The sequence below is a fragment of the Calidris pugnax genome, unplaced genomic scaffold, assembly GCF_001431845.1.
Source record: "Calidris pugnax isolate Ruff unplaced genomic scaffold, ASM143184v1 scaffold13, whole genome shotgun sequence".
Classification (NCBI taxonomy): domain Eukaryota; kingdom Metazoa; phylum Chordata; class Aves; order Charadriiformes; family Scolopacidae; genus Calidris; species Calidris pugnax.
This window is the reverse complement of record NW_015090810.1, coordinates 16,762,411-16,783,860: the sequence shown is the minus strand read 5'-3', so window position 1 is coordinate 16,783,860 and position 21,450 is coordinate 16,762,411. Positions and strand designations below refer to the sequence as shown.

General features: G+C 37.1%; 1 protein-coding gene across 1 annotated transcript in view; it reads left to right on the top strand.

The window, feature by feature from the left end:
- The window catches only part of CEP192 (centrosomal protein 192kDa), a 63,574-nt gene that overhangs the window by 31,823 nt on the left and 10,301 nt on the right, over positions 1-21,450 (top strand). The window contains exons 21-39 of the mRNA XM_014938416.1: positions 1,125-1,268; positions 1,896-1,959; positions 2,610-2,749; positions 2,881-2,973; positions 3,491-3,606; positions 5,711-5,887; positions 7,538-7,628; positions 8,394-8,570; positions 9,075-9,335; positions 9,544-9,662; positions 11,699-11,808; positions 12,290-12,419; positions 12,901-13,073; positions 13,445-13,568; positions 15,400-15,505; positions 16,890-17,094; positions 17,774-17,853; positions 18,710-18,805; positions 20,323-20,442. Coding sequence (XP_014793902.1) covers positions 1,125-1,268; positions 1,896-1,959; positions 2,610-2,749; positions 2,881-2,973; positions 3,491-3,606; positions 5,711-5,887; positions 7,538-7,628; positions 8,394-8,570; positions 9,075-9,335; positions 9,544-9,662; positions 11,699-11,808; positions 12,290-12,419; positions 12,901-13,073; positions 13,445-13,568; positions 15,400-15,505; positions 16,890-17,094; positions 17,774-17,853; positions 18,710-18,805; positions 20,323-20,442 — 2,526 coding nt within the window. The remainder of the gene's footprint in view (positions 1-1,124; positions 1,269-1,895; positions 1,960-2,609; positions 2,750-2,880; positions 2,974-3,490; positions 3,607-5,710; positions 5,888-7,537; positions 7,629-8,393; positions 8,571-9,074; positions 9,336-9,543; positions 9,663-11,698; positions 11,809-12,289; positions 12,420-12,900; positions 13,074-13,444; positions 13,569-15,399; positions 15,506-16,889; positions 17,095-17,773; positions 17,854-18,709; positions 18,806-20,322; positions 20,443-21,450) is intronic.

Genomic DNA, 21,450 nt, shown 5'->3' with positions numbered 1-21,450 from the left:
TGATACTGAATTTTGATACCAAAACACTTTGTTATATGTCATTAGTGTCCATACCCTGGACATTAGATGTAAGATTCCCAAGAAATCTTTGGTTAGTCACGAAATAATTTTTTTTTTTTGTAGGGTGGTAATCTGAATCAGCTATAATGATACCAACAAAAATGTTTCTGGGATAGGTGTGAGGTTTTATTTAGTGTTTTGTTTTCTTGTTTGTTTAGGGTTTTTTTCCTATTCTTTTTTTTTTTTTTTGCAGTTAGTCATGGACTGCTGCCTCTGTGTTGCTCAATTTGAGAGCATGAGGCAGCAGATAGCAAAAAGGTTGTGCTGCCTAATCCTTTCCTCTGAGAAGATGGAGACATATTCCACTTGCTTCATAGCAAATTTAACATATTGTCTCTTCCTCTGTGTTATGGTTTGAAGAACCCACACCAATTTATTGTTGTTTAGACAATTATTGTATCACCTGATGACCCCTCCCCACCCAGGGAGGGGAATTGGGGGAAAAAAACAAGGAAACCTGAGGGCTGAAATGTAAACAGATTTAATAGAATAATCCTAAATAATTAATGTTAATAATTCTATAGAACCAATGTTGATCCCGATGCTAATATGAAATATACGAGGATTATACTCAGCACATTCTGTCAGCAAGAAGCTGTGCACTCCCAGCAGTGGACAGGAAATGTTGGACACTGTGAGCGTTTTGGCTTCAGGAGGAAGGGAAGGTCTCAGGGGTCCGGTGCCAGGGCAAGGAGTTCTCTGGACCACTGCTGTAGTAGAACATAAAAAAACTCCTCAGCAAACTTTCTAGTTTATATTGAATGTGACATTCATGTTATCGAAAAATCCTGGTGGTCGGCTTGGGTCAAGTGCACAGGTCTCACTCTTCCTCATCCCTGCACCTGGCAGGGCTTGAAAACACTGAGACCTTGAAACCTCCATACCATAGCTGGCTGTGAAGTCAATATTTTTGCAAATTCAGACACTAGAGCCTTCTAAAAACGCAGTGTCCCCAAGCATTAGAAGAGAAACTAATCTTGTGTTGTGTTTCTCAGCTTTTTCAGCATTATTGTTAGTGGCAATATGAAATTTAAAACTTTCAATACTTTTTTTTTTTTTGACAGAATGCAGTAGCTTGGCGTTGCTTCACATTTTCCAAGGAACCAGTTGATTCTTCTAAGGAACTATCACTTCAGATGAATGCAGTTTCTCAGATAGCAGCTCCGTCAGTTGTAAATCATGTGATACATGCAAGCTATGATGGGCAGGTGAGTAGTCTGAGTAGTTTGTAGTTGACTGATTCTTCCTGTTACTTGCTATCTGAATCATAGAATCATATGGGGTTAGAAGGGACCTCTGGAGATCATCTAGTCCAACCCCCCTGCCAAAGCAGGTCCACCTAGAGCAGGAACTTGTCCAGGTGGGTTTTGAATGTCTCCAGAGAAGGAGACTCCACCACCTCCCTGGGCAGCCTGTTCCAGTGCTTTGCCACTCTAACAGTAAAGAAGTTCCTCCTCACGTTTAGGTGGAACTTCTTATACTCAAGTTTATGCCCATTTCCTCTTGTCCTGTCACTGAGCACCACTGAAAAAAAGACCAGCCCCGTCCTCCTGACACACTCCCTTTAAGTATTTGTATCCATTGATTAGATCCCCTCCTAAGTCTTCTGTTCTCAGGACTTAAAAGACCCAAGTCCCTCAGCCTCTCCTTGTAAGAGATGCTCCAGGCCTCTCATAATCTTTGAAATGACGGTACTGAATATCTAGGTTGACAGTAATGATTTTTGTGGACTGTACCTATTTGAGCTGTAGAGTTCTATTGCTGGTAGTATTATTTTTTTTTCCCTCTTCAGTAATTCCCTCCCCATAAGATGAGTCAACTGATTTCTTTTTTAGGATCCTGAAGCTTTAACAGTTTGGGTTCTGTTCCATGCACCTAAGAAACAAATTTCTTGTTCAGGTATAGCAATTTGACTTTCATTTGAACTAAAACAAATTTGACTGTTAATGTATGTATGTGTTAGAATTGCAGGAATAGGCTACAAAATTGAAATTAAATGTCCCATCTTTGGTTTGTATCCTAATATTTCGAGTATTGCATTCAGTTTTAGTAACTGAAGGAGGTGGAATACTTTTGTCTTAATCTTTTAGATGTTAACATGGGGTTTTGTACTTTAGTATCAAGCTGTACAAAGTGGTTATCTACTGCAAGATATGTGGAATTTGCTTTACTGCTTTTGCTGAGGGATTTAAATCATCACTTAAGTAAACATTGTGCTGGTTGCTAAATAGATAAGAAATCTGAAGAAATCTTTAAGCTTTTCCGGCTTCGTAAATAGGAAATAGTACGTATATCAACTAGTTTGGCTAGTATGTTAAGATAGTTTTTAAGGACAATTTCAGCCACGCTTGATAAAAAGGTAAAAATCTTAAATAAGATCCTGTGAGACTTTATTTAAAAGAAAAAAAAAAAGTGTTGCCACGGCAATGGGGAGAATTTATGTTAATATCACCACAACATTATTATGTTAAGATTGGACAGTAGCTCAAGTAAGACACACATCCATAGGCATAGTTGCTTGCTTTTCTTACTCGTGGAATTGTTCCTAGATTATTTGGGTCCAGCGGATGAATTCTTGGCAAGAGTTGATGTGGAAGTGGATAGTCCAGGACCTAGCAGTGTAATTAAAAGTATTCCTCTGCGAGCAAGGGCTGGAACAGCAAGGGTACATGCTCCAAAGGACTTACAGGTTTGCATGTATTTACAAAGTGTGTTTTAATAAGCTTGTCTCTCCTAGCTTACTGCTTCTGTAATGTTTGGGTTTATTATAGATGTGTATGTATATATATACACACACATACATGTTTCTTTGTTTTCCAGACAATATATCTGTTTACTAGTGTGGGTTCAACAGCCAAACAGCAGCTGCCATTGAAAAATGCTGGAAACATCAATGTGTGTTTGGAAGTTAAGGTAGGTTGAAATTGTGAGTGTTAATGTTGTATTGAAACTAGAGCTGAGCCTTGGGATCCTAGCTTTGCTGTGTGATTTGACAGAAGGTTTATAACTTTACATAAAGGAATCTGGGGGACAGATTTTTTTCTTCTCTCCTTCCAGTTTTGCACAGCGACATTGGAAGAAACAGACAGACACAGTTTATTAATATGTGGCTCTGTGACTAGTGATTTACTTCACTAGTGGTGTACCATTGCCATGTTGTACTTATTGTTAAATTCTTTAAATCCATTTGTGGCCCCTTCAGTGCTGTTAAGATGCCTGTCTTAGAGGTATTCGTACTCTATTGCCCAGCTTTTTAGTAGAGTTTAACTCATGCAGGGTTATGGGAAAGTTCTAAAGATGCCAGGTACATTTGATTTGTCTGAGCTGTATGTACAACAGATGCACAACCAAATTGTGTTATTAGTTGTAGAAATGTTTACTCCCTTAAAGTAACCAACCCACCCTTCCTTTTCTCCTTGCCCACCTTCAGATGTCAAACCAGGACAGCTGCTTTGCTGTTGAACCTGAGGATCTTTTCCTTCTTCCTGGAGAAGAAAGAGAAGTGACTGTCCTGTTTTCTCCAAAAAACATAACGACTAGACAAAGGTAACGTAACTGATTTTATGCTGCCTGTTTTAAACTGAGCTACTTTTGACCTTAAGTTCATGAACAAATTGAAAGCTTTACCCACAAGGGAAAGTTTGAATTCAATTTTCATGAGAGTCCCTATTCATTACAAAGTAGATTTTTGCTGGGGTTCACCTGTTCCATAGATTCCCTGCCTCTTTTGCTATACATAACTTAATGAGTAGCTAATATTTCCCACCACAGATCAACAGATGTCCTGAGACTTCTTTAATGTAAATAAATGGAGTGAATCTCTGAAGTCCTTTATGTGGTACTTGTTTCTAAAGTACAGCAAAGCTTTAAAATACTTGTCTTCAGCAGGCCTTTGAGTTGCTTCCCTCTTCTTCACTCTGCTGAGACAAGGGAAATGTTATTTCTATTTTACATATGAAAAAACTCAAGCACAGATCAGGATCAAAAGTATTCATTAATTTTGGCTGCAATAATCAAATAAAAGTTTGACTGCAAATCCTGTACACCCTAATGTACATGTTCTGTTTGCAGATGTAAGCATTCGTATTTTGTAGATTAGCACCTGTTGAACTTCTTTCTGCAAAATAGAGTTGAATGGTGCAAGTGACCATTCCGGTGTCATGTAAGCATTTTTTGACAATGGCAGGGGTCAGCCTCATTTCTCCAGAGCGGTTTTTTCTCTTTAGTTACATGTCTTCCAGTTTTTGCTGTAATCGAGCAAGAATGGCCAAAGGAATCTGTCCCAAGTGCGTTCAGCCTCACTGTCTAGCTTAACTGGGCCTACCCAGGGCACCAGATTAAACATGAAGAAGTTCTGTACTGATGACAGTATGATCCTAATGGACAGGCATGCAGAGTGATTAATTTTTGCTTTCCTTTGGCTTTATGCATAACTGCTTTGCTTTACAGACTCGAGGTACTCAGCAGGGTTGGAAACTTTGCAGTCCACTTGCAAATGCTGCCAAAAGACTAATAAACTAACTACAGCAGTAACAAGTTCATGGGATGCTGGGCTCTGTCAGTAGGCATCATAGGAGTTCAGTGACAGCTGGAGTGGAGACGCTTGAGTTTCATTCCTGGCTCTAAGTGGGTCTGTGCTATACCAAATGCTTCAGCCTATTCTTCAAAAGCTTGATTTCCTTCCTGCCCTATGACTTTTTTTTTCCTATATTTCTTCTGTTTTGTTTTTCTAATTGTTTTTTCTCTCATTCCCTGTATTGTTGGTTAGATACTTTCAATCTCCACTTCCTTCCATATACAATTTAGTCTTTTATTTCTTGGTTAGCTTCTGTCCCCCTTAATTCATCAGGACATTATTTTTCATGGTTCCTCTTCTGTTTGGTGTTTTTTGTTTTTTTTTTGGTGTCTAGTTTCTTCTCTGTTTTCTTTGCTAGGTAGGTCCAGCTTTCCAGCTTTTTTCCATTCAGTATTAGCCCATTTCTTTCTACTTCATTATTTGAGTCTACTCCTGATGCTCTCATACATCTACTTCTCTGCTCTGCCTGAAGAAGGCAGTAGTTATCTGCACTGTGCTTGTGTCCTATAGGGTAGAGACCATATCACGAAAAGCCAGCTGTAGGTGGCTTGGCTCCCTGTCTGTGGGCTCAGTGTTCTTTCTCACAGTGATCCCAGGAAACAAAGGGAGGAAAAAATCTTGGGTTTTTGGTTTAGAAGGCTACCATTGTACACTTGTAAAACTTTGTTGACATTTCACAGGTATTTCAAAAGGCATCTCTTTAATCTACACAGAGACCCCCAGACTTTGTCTCTCTCCAAAACTAGTATGCCAAAATAATCAGAAGTTAGCATGGACAAAAACCAATTTGCCTAGCTGTAGTCTCTGAAATACTTATCTGAACCATTTCCAGATGAAATACTTCAGAAGATTGCTTGAGGTGCATATGGCATGCATATTTACAAATCAAAAGATTTAAGTTTTGCAATGTGTACAGCTGGCCATAAAATAAAATAAAAAAATAAAGTATTTGTATTTTCCCCTTAAGAAGGTAGTTTAAAAGGTCTCCCTGATTTTTTTTTTTAGTTGTGTTTTGTTTTCATCAGCTAATCTTGTTCTGTGATGGGATTAAATTTTATTTATTTATTTTTGAAGTACTTTGAAAATCCTTGTGCTGCCATCTGGGCCTCAGTATGAAGTGGTGGTAAAAGGTGAGGTGCAGTCTGAGGGAAACAGACCTGTGTCTACAGCTGCTGCCGGCTTAGACATCCCACCCATTCTCTCCAACAAGCAGTTCCTTGCCTGGGGAGGAGTGAGGCTTGGATCATCAGTGTAAGTATAAGCCGGGCAGCTGTTCATATAGAGTGGCATGTTAAGTATTTTATATTGCGCTTATTTGAATTAGAATTTCCTTGCTGTCCCTGTTCAGATTAATAATCCACAGATGATAAAGTAAGCTGTTTTGTGACTCAAGTGAGAGAAGCAGTATATTACAAATATTTACTTTTTTTACAAGAAATTTTTCAGAAGCAAACTGTAATCATTTGAGCTTTTTTGTATTCTTCAGGACTCCTTAGATGTTGTTAGAATAATAACTGATTCTGTGAGATTATTGTGTTATGTAAGTAGAAATATGACGGAAGATATTTTCCGAGCAAGTTGATGAAAAAATTGTATTGGTTCTTTTGATACCTACCTCTTGCTAAAAATAAATGTCTATGCTTGTTTTTCTTCAATTCATCCATTAAGACTAGAAAAACCTAGTCTGGTAATGTAATTTGACCATCTGAATAGCACAGACTGTTGAACTTCCCTGAATTAATTTATTTCAATTTGACTGTGTTCCAACTTTTAGTGGTGGAGAATCCATTGCATCCCTACTTATGATTGCTTTATCCTTGAGACCAGTTCCTGTCTGCACTTTTTTAGTTTCAAGTTTACAGCTTAGGCATTACATGATTTAGTGAAACTGTTCATAACTGTCTAGATATACTTTGCTGGGTTTGTATATAAAGGCTGCATCAGTGTGCCATCAACACTACTCCCAAATCCCAAACACAGCACCACATCAGCTGGTGGAAAAGAAAGTCAACTCCATCCTAGCTGAAAGCATGACAGAAGCTGAAATTATTTTAAATTTTTTTGTTTCAACAGAGTACAGAACAGTGTGTGCCACTGAAAATTATGGAGAGGCTTTGCTCTCTCTCTCCCCATCCTCCTCTGATTCCAACTGCATGATCCTTCCTCTTCCTATGTTTTTACTAGTTTCAAGGCTTGTCATGTCCTTATGTGATGTTTTTTGACTTGTTAAAATGACAAAGACACTCACTCTTCTTGCTGGAGAGGTTTCCTTCCCTTGTCAAGGAAGGATCTGAGTACCAGAAGCCTGGTCAATGTCAAGATATATCAGAGAGGAAAAAAATCTACTTTTTGGTCAACCTGATGCTGCCAAGTGGCCATAACTTTCTGTGGTACTGTCATGTTGAAAAGTACATGAAAAAGAAAAACTATCCTTGATTTAGTTCTTTATAACTGTTCTAATGAATCTGGGTCAGACTACTCACAAGACTGTTTTTGCATAATTAAGTGGCTCTGGATAATCCAGTTGTAACTGTGTCTTAAAGTGTGTTGGTTTTCTTTTTTTAAAGAATTTTTGTACTGACACAACTGCTGCTTGCTTTAAAAGTTCAAGCTGTTAAGTACAATACTTGAACTTCAGAAAAGCTCTATTTATATATATATTGAGGTTGTTTTTCTGTACAAGGATTGATGTGTAAAGGTGTATAATATTGTAAGGTCAGTAAGTTTGAGGATACATAAGTAATTTTCTAGCTAATGTATTCTGTAGTACCAAGAGGTGATTTATTTTTTTTCATGAAATGTCTTTAAAATTGACTATCTGATTTTCTGTGTTTCCATGAATACCCATATGCAGTTAATTTACATTTGCTGTAAAATGTATTTAAACTTTATATTTTTCAGTCAGAAGAAGTTAACTCTAAGAAATGCCTCTCCATCTGTGACCCAACATTTAAGGCTGTTGATAAGAGGCCAGGATCAGGAATGCTTTCAGGTAACTGTTGTGAAAATTTCCTTTCAGTGTTTATGCCAACTCTAAGGATATGTTTGTAATAAAAATGCCTTTCCCTTGAAGTGTGGTTCCTTTAGAAATGTCAGTGACTAGTAGGCTGTGTGAGCTTGCTCTGAGACTGTCAGACATGGTAGCAGAGCTTAAGCTATGCTGGCAACCTTAGGAAGAGCTGAAACCATAACCACGCTACAGCAAACTGGAACTCAGTTTACAGCTCCTTAAGCTGCTGTAGCACAACAGAGTCAGTACCTGGTGGAGTAAACAGTCGTTGGCCCTTCTTGCAGGAGGGGTTCACTCCAAGGGACTCAGTGTACATGACAGAGGGTGGAAAGGAAAACTGGAATTAGCTTTTTGGAATTACTGTAACTAGAGGGGTATTTTGCATAGTCCGCATATGTTTGTCCCCTTTTTTCCTCAGATGTTCAGATCTGATATCTGAAATCTTCAACTGAGAGGAAATAATGTAGTGCTGTTCAAGTTCAGCCTTACTGTACTGTGGATTGAAAGCTAAAAAACCCTGTGGTCTAAAGTGAGAGGCATGAATATGCTCGCTGTAGGACTATAAAGTATCTTGAACTTGTTTTTTTCTGTTACGTATTAAACATTGCAACATTATATATGTGCCATTCTCAACCGATTTAACACAGGTTTCAAAGAAGTTAATTTTGGGTTACTAGTGAAGTAAGTCTTACTACTATATGTTTTTCCTACTGCAGTCACTTGCTTCTCATGTCTTTGTTTTTATAGCTGCAAAGTATATTTGGATCAGAAGAACGCTTAACTAGTAGTTGGGAGCTCAAAATCCGTCCCAAAGAAGATACGAACATATACCTGGTGTTTGCACCTACTCGAGTAACTTGCTGCTTTGCAAAGCTGGAAATCAAACAGCTGGGGATTCAGTCATGGCCAGGAATTAAGTTTACTGTAAGAGTCTCAACCTAACTTCTAATAATTTTAGACATAGATTTTTTCATAATTATTTTAAATCTAACACTGAATAGGTATTTCTATTGAAAAGCTGAAATTTGTCAAGATACATGCATATCTGTATACTTGTTAAAGATTGTGTAGGCACTAAATTTTGCATGCAGTTTTTCTTCTTGCAGAGGAAAATGTTTTATGTACTGTGTTGAAAGTAGCCCAAGACTTTAACTCTCTAGAACTGTCAAAAAATCTGAATAGGTCTTGTTTTATAGGTAGGCCTTAAATTAATTTTCAGTAAAATTTAGGCTTTTTTATTTTTTGCAAAGTCTTTTCAGTTCACATTTTAAGCATTTTTGCTTATATTTGTGTAACTCTTTATGTAGTTCACCATATCGTACAGAAGTTTTAGTAAGAAGCTTTCTTTCATTTGAGGTACGTTTTTTGGTTTTGGTGATTTTTTTTTTTTTTTAAATTATTTTGTTTTCCTTTTTTTTCCCTGCCTAGATACCATTATCTGGATATGGAGGAACAAGCAATATAGTCTTAGAAAATGTTGAAAAACTGACAGGTATCTACATGGTAACACTGGATGGATTATTGCCTTCAGGATTAAGGACTGCTTCCTTCCACATCAGAAATACAGGTTCTCGGGCTGCCTATGTTAAAGCTCTGTGCTTTGCAGACCTACGGATGAAAGCAGTTATGGATCCTCAGGTAATGAGGGTATCCCCAGAGAAGTTTGTACTAAGAGAAGGAACACATGAAGTAAGTATAATACCTGATTCTGAGCAAGTTTTATTAATTTAAATGATAATAAATGTGATCAATGAGAATGTGTCTGACTAGTTCTTTATTAAAAATCTCACATTTTTGTTAAATCTTGTTTTACTTGTATTGCAGTAATTTGTTGACACGTATTCCAAACGTTAACAATGAGCTTTTTCCTTAGTATATTGTCTATTAATTTTATCAGGTGGTTACTATAACGTGGAATCCAATACTGAAGGAAACAAACTTCCATAAAACAAACGCATTGCTATCAATGGTATCTTTTTTTTGTGGAGATGAAGTTTCTAGGCAGCAGTATCGTAGGTAAGATGTACTTTGCTATTCTAAGAGAGACAGATGTTTAATAAAAAGTTAAAACTAGAGGTGTACGAGGTTTTTTTTTAAGTCTTCCAAAAATATCAAGAAAAAACTAAAAGACATTGGTGATATGGACAGATCTAGTAAGACTTACATAGATTGTTTGGTGGGAGTTTGGTTTGTTTATTTGTGGTTTCATTTACATACTGTAGCTACAATGCTACTTAAGGGCTTAATTTTCTTTTTAGTTTCTTGAATTTGAATGTATTGGGTCTTGGGGAGACTTTTGGGGGGTTTTTTCGTGTCAGAGGAGTGGTAGTCTATCTTGGTATCTCTCTTTTCTATATAGATGTATCTTTAACTTTTAAAGAAAAGGCTAATGAAAGTAGTACTGAAAATCAGTGGTAGTTAGTTTTGAACAAAATTTGCATTTTGGTTTGCTGAATTCTGTTGACAGTGTTTGAGTATGTGTGAGGGAAATAACATTTACATGCTCATTACTCACTGGTTAAATCTGTAGAATGCATCTTACTGAGCTTAAGTAGAGGCCATGTTACTCTGTATTTCAATTTGGGTAATTGAAATGCATAAAAATGGCATACTCTGCCTTTAATGACATAAGTCGCACTTTTGACTTGTGCTGTGTGTAGTGAAAATGCAAAATGTTAAGAATAGGCAGAGCACTATGGTGCTGATGGTTATCATTCAGTGCAGAATTTCAGAATGACATTATTCCACTGGTGCTTTTAAATGCAATTGTCTGAAACTTTATTAAAGTCATTGTGTTTATTGTTATCCAAATAAAGTATTAAACGTAGCTGAATGTAACTGTATGACTTTGAATAAAAAAGCTAATGGAATAGCTGCGTTTGTTACCTTCTTGATAGAAAATTGGCTTAGCTTAGATATCTCAGAAGGTGCTTCTTACTGATTTTTGTATGAACTCTTCTGTCTGAGGCAACGCTCACTGTCATTGAGCCCTCAAAGGGCAAAAATACTTAAAGAAATGCTCTGATCTACTGATCAACAGAAAACCCATTGAGAAGCTTGTTACACCTATACAGGTAGTGCTGGAAAATATTTTTTTTAGGCTCTGGACATAGATATGCGAGTGAAATCATTTGCTGCTGATTTTATTAGTCAGCATGTCTGGTATTTGTTTCCTGAACATGGTGGTCTAGTTGGTTGTTTCTTGGTGGGAGCTTCTCTGACATCTCCCTTCATAATTTGAAAGAGATGCTTATATCTTGAAATGACTGAGTACTATAAGCCAGTCAAACCCCATTCTGAAATTGTCTACTAAAACAAGAATGTGATTTGGGTCTTAGGGCAGGAATGTGAAATGAGTAATCTGCCTAGTCTGCCAATTTGTGGCTCTAGTTTTTTGCTCCAAAAATAGACATTGTCAGTCACCTGGAAAGTAGTTTAGACCTGGGACTCAGTAGAGCTGAGGTACTCTCTCCACAGCTCTGACCTATCTGAGTGTCAGGTTGCCTCATACTGACCTGTAGCTTCCCATTTTTCTCAGGACTATTTATATCCCTATGGCTTCCAGTCTTTTCTGCCGTGTTGGGGATCATGCTCCTTGGCTCCGTGGTCCTGCTGTTGGCTGGCATCTGCTGCCACTCTGCCATTGACTAGTCTATTTTTCCCCTCAAAAGGCTTTCACTCAGAATCAAAATAGCAATCTCCTGCTTCTTGTGGTTATTGAAAAATCACTCAGATGCCTGATGTACTAAGCAGAAATCTAGGTAGGTGTGATTGACAGCAGAGAACAAGTACCTTGGAAAGACAAGTGCATGGCAGTTATTTCAGTGGTTCCTTTTACTGTGCAACAATAGAGCGGGTTTTTCTTTAACCATTTTAAGATTGAGAAGATTTTAGTTTTAAATGAATGCTCGCAGATTTGACCTTGGTGTATTTGAGAAACGATAACATTAAAATTGTGCTGGATTATTACCAATTTTAACGATCTTTTCAAATTGTTAATTCTGATAACTTTGTGTAATTTAATGACTCTTGTTTCTGTATCTCTTTAACAGAGCTATGATGCATAAACCTGAGGCAGAAAAACACATAATCCCAGAAGATAGATTATTGAGAAACGTTGTATTTGATGAAGAATTTCAAGGGGAGCAGCTTGTGACAGAAGGTAAGCCTATGACTTGTTAAAAGAAAAATGTACTACTTGTTTTCGGGTGAAAAAATGTGCTTTTAGGCTTGAATCCTAGTTATTTTTCCACTGTTTCTTTTTTGGTAAATATAAAAGAAAAATTTTCAGTTTGGATGGAACTTGATTTCTTTCAGTCAAGGCCTGTCTAACAATTTACTGTACGTTTCTCTTACCGTCATACATGAATATTATAGCATTAAAAACGCTCAATTATTTGCAGAATATTTGCCTTATTATTAGTAATTGAGACAGATTCAATTTCTTGTACACATTTATGTACAAGATTCTTGTACAGATTTATGCCTGATAACTGAACTTGTAGTTAGTAATTTTTTGAATGACCTAGGATATCTTAGCCAACAGATTAATAACTAGGCCTGTATCCCAAATGTCTGTTGTGTAATTTCTGAGAATTATAGAACTGTTTTTATTAGAATTGCTTTGTTACTTTCATTTTTAGTATGTGATATCCCACGGGGGACAAGTAGTATCCGTCTCTTCTATGCAAATATGCGAAAGATTATCCTTTCTGTGTTTGGGTTTTCCACTTGTGATGAGGATGAATGTCAGCATTTCCTGGAATTGGACAGGTAATCACAGACTCATAGAATGATTAGAGTAATGATTAGAGTTCGAAGGGACCTTAAAGATCATCAGGTTCCAACCCCCCTGCCATGGGCAGGGACACCTCCCACCAGACCAGGTTGTTCAAAGCCCCATCCAGCCTGGCCTTGAACACTTCCAGGGATGGGGCATCCACAACTTCCCCAGGCAACCTGTTCCAGTGTCTCACCACCCTCACAGTAAAGAATTTATTTCTGGTATCTGATCTAAATCTCCCCTCTTCTAAATGGTACCTTCCACTTCTAAACATTGTATGAAAAAGCTGTGTCATGATACAGCTACTGAATTATTTTTTTGTTACTAATGGAGAATTGAATTAAATTAAAGGTGCATGTAAAGAACACTGTATTTCAGTATTAAATGCTGAGAAATAGTAAGAGTGGGCTATTACAGTTACTCATAAGTGATTTTTATTACTCATTTTGTTTAATGCAATCTTACTTTCAGTTTTGAGAACTCTGTCAGACATATCAATGCAACTTTGGATGTTCTTCCTGTTAAAGGACCTCAGAGTCCTCCATTACCTCCAAAACCTGATGATCTGGTTCAGAATAATTCAGATGCTCAACAGACTTGGGCTGTTAAACCCGAATGCTTGACTTTGGCATCTCCTTCTATTAGTAAGTATTTTTGAAGTGAATAAAATAACCATTCTAGTATTAAAAATAACTGTACTATGTACTATGTAACATTACTATGTTTGTAATTAATTTGTGTTTGTAAATGTGGCTTGGCCAACAATCTTGCTGCAGTAGCGTTACATCGAAACAATAAGCTTAGTTTGAACACAGTTTTGGTTAAATTCTCAAAGGTAATGCGCTTTGTGTGTATATCTATATAATATGCACTGCAAACCATAAATATTTTGAAGCATCATGAAGGTAAAAATAGGGGAGAAAATGGTTTATCTTAATTGGTGCATCTATGAATCTTGGGCACTTCTGTGAATTTTTGTACATGTTACCTTTTTAAAGCTTTTTTTGTATTACAGGTGGAACAGCGGATACAGGACATGTACAAATTGTCAACAATTCTAATAGGACGTTGACATTTCAGCTTTCATGGCCAGCTCACTGCCTTACTATAACCCCACAACATGGACTTATTGAACCAGAGTAAGTTTTTCATAGGTTTCCTTTATGTGTGAAAGTGTGGTGAGATTTTGCAGGAATTTCTTTTTAGTTAGGAATTTTAGTTAACTTTTATGAATTTATTTTAATTTGTTTACTCTATATCCTGGAACTATTTTAGTTCCAGGATATAGTCTTTTTGTCAGCTAACATGTGAATTTAGCTTTTTTATTTTAGGACCATATGCTTTTTAAGTTCTGTACAGAAGGAATGTTTTTTCCGTCATCTACAAAGCTGCTTGGAGGCCGGGAGTTTTCTGTGCCTGGAAATACTATTATTGCATAACCTCCTAGGAGCTGGGTGGTCAACAAAGCTAAAGTTTTAAAAATCTCCTTTCACAATGTCTTTTGTTTAAAAATGACCTCCATGTCTAAAAAGAAAAGGACTTTACACCCACTCACTCTTCCAGTCCTCAACAAACAAGCCAACCCAAAATACCAGTTTTTATAGAGTGCTCCTCTTCTGGGGACTTAAGGTTTTCTTTTGCAATTGTGCTGATATTCATCAGAACTTGATTGTGAGGGGTTGTTTTGTGTTCTGACAAACCGGTGTGTTGCCATTCAACTTTGGCTTCCCAATACCTGTAGATAGGAAAAAAAAAAGTGGCAGACCAGTGGCAGGTCACCTAACTAGCAGTATTTTGGAACAGTAGTCATCACATCACTGCATGTGTGTCTGAGACTTCTCACAGATGTCAGCAAAGTCTTTCACAACAAAATGCTTGAAAGATTTGACCGCTTCTCACTTCTGAATTTATAGTTTTTTAAGATCAGTTCAGAAAGGCTTTTAGGACCCTGTTACTAAACTATTGTCATATTCAAAAAAAAAGTCTCGTATTCCACACAAAATAGGTTTTGCTTTCTGAGTTTTATTTAAGTAGTGGCTTTAACTTTGTAGATGTCTGCCCAAAGCAGATACTTTCTTTTCAGTCTTGCATCACAATGCAAGATGCAATACATTTAAACACTTAATTCTTTATTCACGTAGATGTAAATTCTTGGATGTATTGCTGGTGACTGATCTTGTTCCTACACTGAAGTTTTCAAATGCGAAGTGCTGTGCTAATAACATATTAAGCTAATGTTTCGGGTTTAGCTTGAGTGCTTTTGCTAATGTACAACCAATGACCTTTATTTCAGTTATTTTTGTACTCCTTTTTTTTAATACTTCAGTGCTTCCTTTCTCCTTACGTTATTTAAATGTCTCTAGTATAGAATGTGGAACACTGTAAATCAGAATTTATGTTCTCACTGGTGAAATTGCTGTGTGATGCCATGACTGCTTCAAGTGAGTTTAGACTCTTTGGTGTCCCCTATCCTAAGTAACTATAGAAAGCATTGATGACATCGAAAGGCATTTCTTCTTTCCAAGATTGGTTCTGCATGGGAGGAAGGAAATCAAGCTGTTTCTCTGAAACTAGAGTTACTTTAAAAGATTAATGAAATGCAATTTGTTTGAACAGTCCTATTCTCTTGTTGACTAGTATTGAGGCTTATTTTTCTGAAAGATGTAGTTCTATGTCTGTTTTACATGGCCTGACCGGCTGTGTATGTTAACAAGAGGTAAGATTTACTCTTTCCCTGTGACCCTTTATACAACAACCAACAAGCAGCTTATAAAGTGTGTTAGTGTTAAGTTTCTGACTACTAAAACTTGATAATGTATTGGATATCTGAATACCTTACATTTAATTATGTCTAGATCATCTTCACTTACTGTCTTAAAAGTGCATCCTTTATTGGGGGAGGCTACTGAGATCTGTTGTAGATACTCATTCTAATATGAGTATCATGCTAATATTTTTTTCTTTTATTAGGAGCAGTACACAAATTTTGGTGAGTCCTAATCCATCACTTGCCACAAAACCTTCCTTAATTCCTTGGAGTGGCCTAATCTCTATCATTTGTGAATATGGACTAAAGGTACATGGCTTACTTGAGAGTTGAGATTGCAATTGTTTTCTAGACCTTATCCAGCAAAGTAAAATAATGTTGCTAAAACCTTTTAGGCATCAGACAGCATGTCTGTCAACTTCTGTTATTCTCTCTAACTTTTAAAGTTTTCTTTAGAAAAAAAAAGTAATTAGGATGCTGTTTTGCAAACTGAAACTCTTAGTTCATTCATCTCTGAAAAAGTACAATGGTGTGAACACTTAGATTGAATGGCATCTGTACACCCACCACCACCTTATGCATCATTTTCTAAAACACTAAATATATATATGTAGACATGCATATATAAAAAGTAGTCTATATAATATTTTAAAATAAAAAGTTAAAGGAGGTTATTGGACAAGTCACCATAGCTCTTTTTGAACTCCCTTAAGGTAGACTTAACCCTCTGGCTGACAAGTCTGTGGTGAAGAATGTGTTCTTGCTCTTCATGCATTTTAATCCAAGACTTTTCCCTGATTAAGTCATAAAAGTAAAATTTATGAAGCCAACAGTTTTTTCTTTCATCAGTGTAAAAGCAGAAAGACTCCTTGGCAGTCTCCCCCAAAGAAATAAACACCTGTTTTTTATTTTTACAGCCAGTATGTATTTTGGGTTAATTGTAACAATGCGTGGAGAGAGAAAAGACACTGAAAAGATAAAACAGCATGTCCACTTTCCTTCTTGATGGAGGAAGGTGAGGTAGGATACAAAATTGGAAATTGCCTTAAAAACCCTAACAAACAGGGAAGCTGTTGAAAAGAGTGAGTTGAGAAAGAAACGGAGACTGTACACATACTTAACTATGTTACGTTCTACAATGTGGGAAAAGGCTTTAAAAGAAGAAACCTACTAGGACAAGAGAAGAGCAACGTAGCAAAACCAATCAGATTGTGAGAGATATAATAGTTGCTACTGCTTTTGCCATTTCTTTACTACCTATCCAATTAAGCAAAATGTATGCTAAGACTTCACTATCATTAACTGTGTTCACTTCTGCTACATAATTAGCACTTCTGGAAACTTCAAAGCTTGTTCTGTGTGAGGCAGCCTTGTTCCCATTCTCTGCAAGTAGAGAATATTATAGGAGTTGTCAATTAAATTTACCAAGTTTAAATTAACATTCCTATTGAATTAAAACATCTAGATAGCAAATTTTCAGGAAAATTTCCTGTTCTCCTGGATTAAACTTGTCCTATAATCTTTAAACTTTGTGTACTGAAGTTAGAGATGGTGATTGAACGTATGAGACTGTTGGAATGTGAAGCTGAACATGAGCTCTTACAGTTCAAAGAAATAAAGCTAAAAGTTTCACTTGTTAATATATTAGTGCTCACTATTTAAATATTTTCTTTTTCTCCAAATTGTGCAAAAGTTTATCAAAGTGCAAATTCGAGAGGCAGTCGCAAAAAGTGTGTCTGGAGCAGACTTTCCATCCAGAAGATGCGATATATTTACTCCACGTTCTGAAAGTCCTGCTGTTCATGTGGCCAAACCTCTCTCAGCGCTCCCTCCAACAAAAATGGAAATAAAGAATAGAACCATTGTTTTTCCTAAAACAAGGCCTGGCCACAGCTCAGGTAATGTTGCTTACTTTGTAAATGCAACATCTGTAGTATCTTGTGTTTAGAGTTTTTGTTTATTGTATTGCATGCTTGGGAACTGGAATGCCTTGACTCCTTTTTTATTCTTTTAGTCTGATAAGTGTGATTGACCAGTTCCCCTCTTCTGTATTTAGTTTGAAATGTTACTCCTTATGATGGAACTCTTTTCAGAATTCTTCCCCCCTCCCCCCAAGGCCAGTATAGCCACAGCCGCAGTATAGCCACGCTCTTCCCTGCAGATAGGTTTGCATACAGACAGGTAAGTTCCCAATTTTTTAAGCAACAATGATGAATGCAACCATACCGCGCCTGGGCACAGAGGGCACTATAAGGTTACTGTATTTTGTTGAAGCTCTTTCGGGACAATGCACTTCTGCAGTAGACTCATTCTTCAAATCTGTATATGGGTCCCTAAGATGTGAGATAAATTTGTCTGCATGTAGCAGAGAAATAAACATTCTTCCTTAAGATGGTAGGAATGTCAGCTGTGTGCTGACAGTGTGCTTCGTTTGAGTCTGCCCTTGGCGCTGGCATCATGAGAACTGGTTCCATTAAACTTCCGTGTGTCTTGAAACATAGTTTCTGTTTAAAGTCTTTCCACAAAAGATACTTGAACAAAGACATTTAATGTATTAGTCTGATATTTCTCTTTTAGAGAGTTACCTGGAAATGGAGAATAAAGGAGATGAAGATGTGAAGTGGAATTTGTCATCTTTGGCACCACCCTATGTTAAAGTGAGTGAATGCAATAGGTTAGGTTGGGTTTTTTTCTTTCTCTCTTCCTGCTGCTCTTTCTCCTTCCATCTTCTCAAAAAAAGAATATATATTTGAGCATGAACTCAATTGCAAATCTTCTTTTTGCCTCTGTCTGTATTAGCAAAATGTTTTACTCCTTTTTTCACTTCTGGTGGGCTCCCTGACTGAATCATAGTGCTCTGTGGGATAATTTCTGGTTAACTTGCTGGCTTACAGTGTTTGCTTGTGCTCATCCAGTATCATCATCCAGATTGCATTAAGTAGTCAAGCATACATAAAAGATCTGTGTCCCTTTTGGCTCCAGAATGCTAGATTTGCCTTGTTTTGAGACTTGGGCTTCTGTACATGTTATCTCTGTAGGTAATTTAAGTTAGGTCAAGGATATTCAAATTGCACTGCTGTTGCCTGTGCATTTACTCTAGCTGTTCCATTGAAACTTGTAAATGCTTATCTGTTTTTTTGATAGACTGAAATGCTGTGATGGTCACTTTGATTTTATGCTAGAATTGTTATGATCTGTCATGAAATGATGAAAAATTGATGTGTAGCACTCTTAGCTATAGCCCAGAAGACTGAGTATGCTGAGTGTTCCAGCCAGTGCACTGCCTCTAAACTAGAAGTTGGTAGTCATGGTGACTCCATAAATGTTATAGTGGTTTATTCTTTTGCTTTTAGGGAGACAATATTATTTGTTTACTTGGAAGCATCTTGATTGGGTGCATTTTCTTCAGCAGGTGTGTGTGAGTGTGTGTTGTGTGGTGGTTGTTTTTGGTTTGTTGCTTTGGGTTTTCTTTTAACTTTCCCTTCTGAATCTGACTTAAAACTTTATTTGCAGGATGTGGATGAAACTGAGAGTGTTTATAGAGTGACTTACTCCGCTTTCAGATGTTCCCGTGTTTCTGGTACTCTTGAAGCTTATGGAGAGGAGAAGGTAAACTGACAATTATTTACATAAATATATATATTTTAATCATGTTAGTGTATCTCAATTGTAATATAAATTGTAAAATAGGATCTTACATGAGAAATTCTCTGAAATAACAGCTGAATTTTTGAAGCTGGTCATACTTAATCTGATCATGATAAAAAGTTGGCCTTCCAAAATTGGGTTCTGGGGTGTATCAGGTAGTTAATACCTGCTCACCACAGCTGGTATAATGTCAGCTGAGTTGATTCTAAGAATTCATGCAATCTATAGTTCAACTTTGACATGGAGGTGTTTTTGTGTTTTGTGGTTGTATTTTTTTAGAATAGAAAATTGCTTTAAAATATTTTGTAAAAACCCACAAGAAAATCACAAATAATACTAGGTTTTTATGAAACTTATGTAAGAACTGGTTTCCCTTCCTCAGAAGCAGTGTTGACATACTTATTCAAGAAGTTGTCTGTTCCTAAAGATGATTTCATTTGACTTACAATTTTATCTCCTGGCCAGTAGAGGGTTTCATAACCACAGTTATAAAGCACATTCAAGGACATGCTGAGTGGGTTTCTATGGGGCTTTTGTCCCTCAGGGCTACTTCAATTCTGTCTCTGCATCTTCGTGAATACCTATCTTTTAACCATTATGAAATATAATGACATTCCTGAATGACATTATTTTTATGATGATGCAATTTGTAATCATTTTACAAGACATAAAAAACTGTCCTATTTCATAATATTGAAAGCCATTGTTTGAATTTAAACAGTTGTCTTTACTTTAACAATCCTAGTTCAGGCCTATTTGAATAACATTTACATTATTGGCATGTCGGGCTATTGGCTGGAGCTGCTAAGGTACAGTGCTATCGTGATTTGCTGTTTTTTGCAGTGGGTATGATAATATTTGGCTAATTAGATGTAGTGATCTGTTCTAATCTGCTGCTCCCCTTTCTTCCCTCAATCTCAACTATGAAAACAATGCAAGTTTACTCTTGAATTAATGTGGTACATCACTATACAGAGACAAGCCTTCGTTACATAGATGGCCTTTAAATATGATCGAATGCATAGTCTGCAAATTGGTTTAAATTTCAGGTTTTCTAGTAATTGCAATCTTCTCACAGACTTGGAGCTGGAGGAGTACAGTTGTTCACAGCTTAGGTGACACATGAAGGAAGGGATTTCTGCCTTTCAACTGTGTGTATTTCCCCTCCTGGCCCTGTTTTCCTCCATTTTACTAATAGAAATACTTGTGCAAGCGCTTGCTGACTTCACTTAAAGCACATTAGCTGAACTGAAATTTTGTTTGAGATGGCTTGCACAACCTATTTCAACAGAACTTTCTCTCTTGTGGGCAAAGGAGGCTGAGCTCTATTGTTTTCTGAAAGATCACCTGTGTGTGGAATGTATGTTCCATAGTGTGTAAATTTTTGTGCTGGCTTAACTGTAACTTTGTGTAGGTAAAATTGTGAAGACTAGATTATTCTAAGAAGCTGCTGCAAAATTTTTCTCTTGTTTTGGTAGGTTGCTGTCATCTTTTTACCTAGAGAGAAAGGGGATTACTCCCAGTTCTGGGACCTTGAGTGTCACCCAGTTGAAAAACCTACTTGGAAACACAAAATAAGATTTCAACTTTCTGGAGCAGTGAGTATATAAATACTATAAATGCTTTCCTGAACACAATTTTTTTTTTTATTTACAGACTCTACAGTATTCTTTCTCATGTACTGGTGTTTTCTGAAAAGAAAAAACTAACCCTACTGGTATTTTTGTTGGACTAAACTGTTCTGATTTCCCTATATTACAAAAATACTTTTTTCATATTGCTTATGTGATAATTTTTGTCTTAAATGGCACAAGAGAATGCATTTATTTTGCTCAGAAAAAACGGAGACAAACTTGCCTTCAGTGGGAATTGCTTCTGTAGATGCGCATTTGTTTATATCAGATGCTAAGTGGATTAGTTTCATTTTTGTAAATAAATAGCGAAGTAACTGACCTTTGCTATAATATGTAACTCAGTGCAATATTGAAGTTTTCAAATAGCATATTGGAGATATGCATGTGTCTGATGGAACCTGAGTATTTTATCAGAGTAACAACACAGGCTGGGGGTGATTTTTGAGACTTGTATGTGGGCACAGTTGGATTTGAGCTCTCCTGTATGAGGACAGACTGAGAGAGCTGGGGTTGTTCAGCCTGGAGAAGAGAAGGCTCCAGGGAGACCTTACAGCGGCCTTTCAATATCTGAAGGGAGCCTACAGGAGAGCTGGAGAGAGACTCTTTGTCAGGAAGTGCAGTGACAGGACAAGGGGTAACGGTTTTAAATTGGAAGAGGGGAGATTTAGATTAGATATTAGGAAGAAATTCTTTACTGTGAGGGTGGTGAGACACTGGAACAGGTTGCCCAGAGAAGCTGTGGATGCCCCATCCCTGGAGGTGTTCAAGGCCAGGCTGGATGTGGCCTTGAGCAACCTGCTCTGGTGGGAGGTGTCCCTGCCCATGGCAGGGGGGTTGGAACTCGATGATCTTTGAGGTCCCTTCCAACCCAAACCATTCCGTGATTCTGTGATTACAGAATCACAGAATTGTGGTGGTTGGAAGGGACCTCAGAGATCGAGTCCAACCACAAAAAAAAAAAAAAAAAAAAAA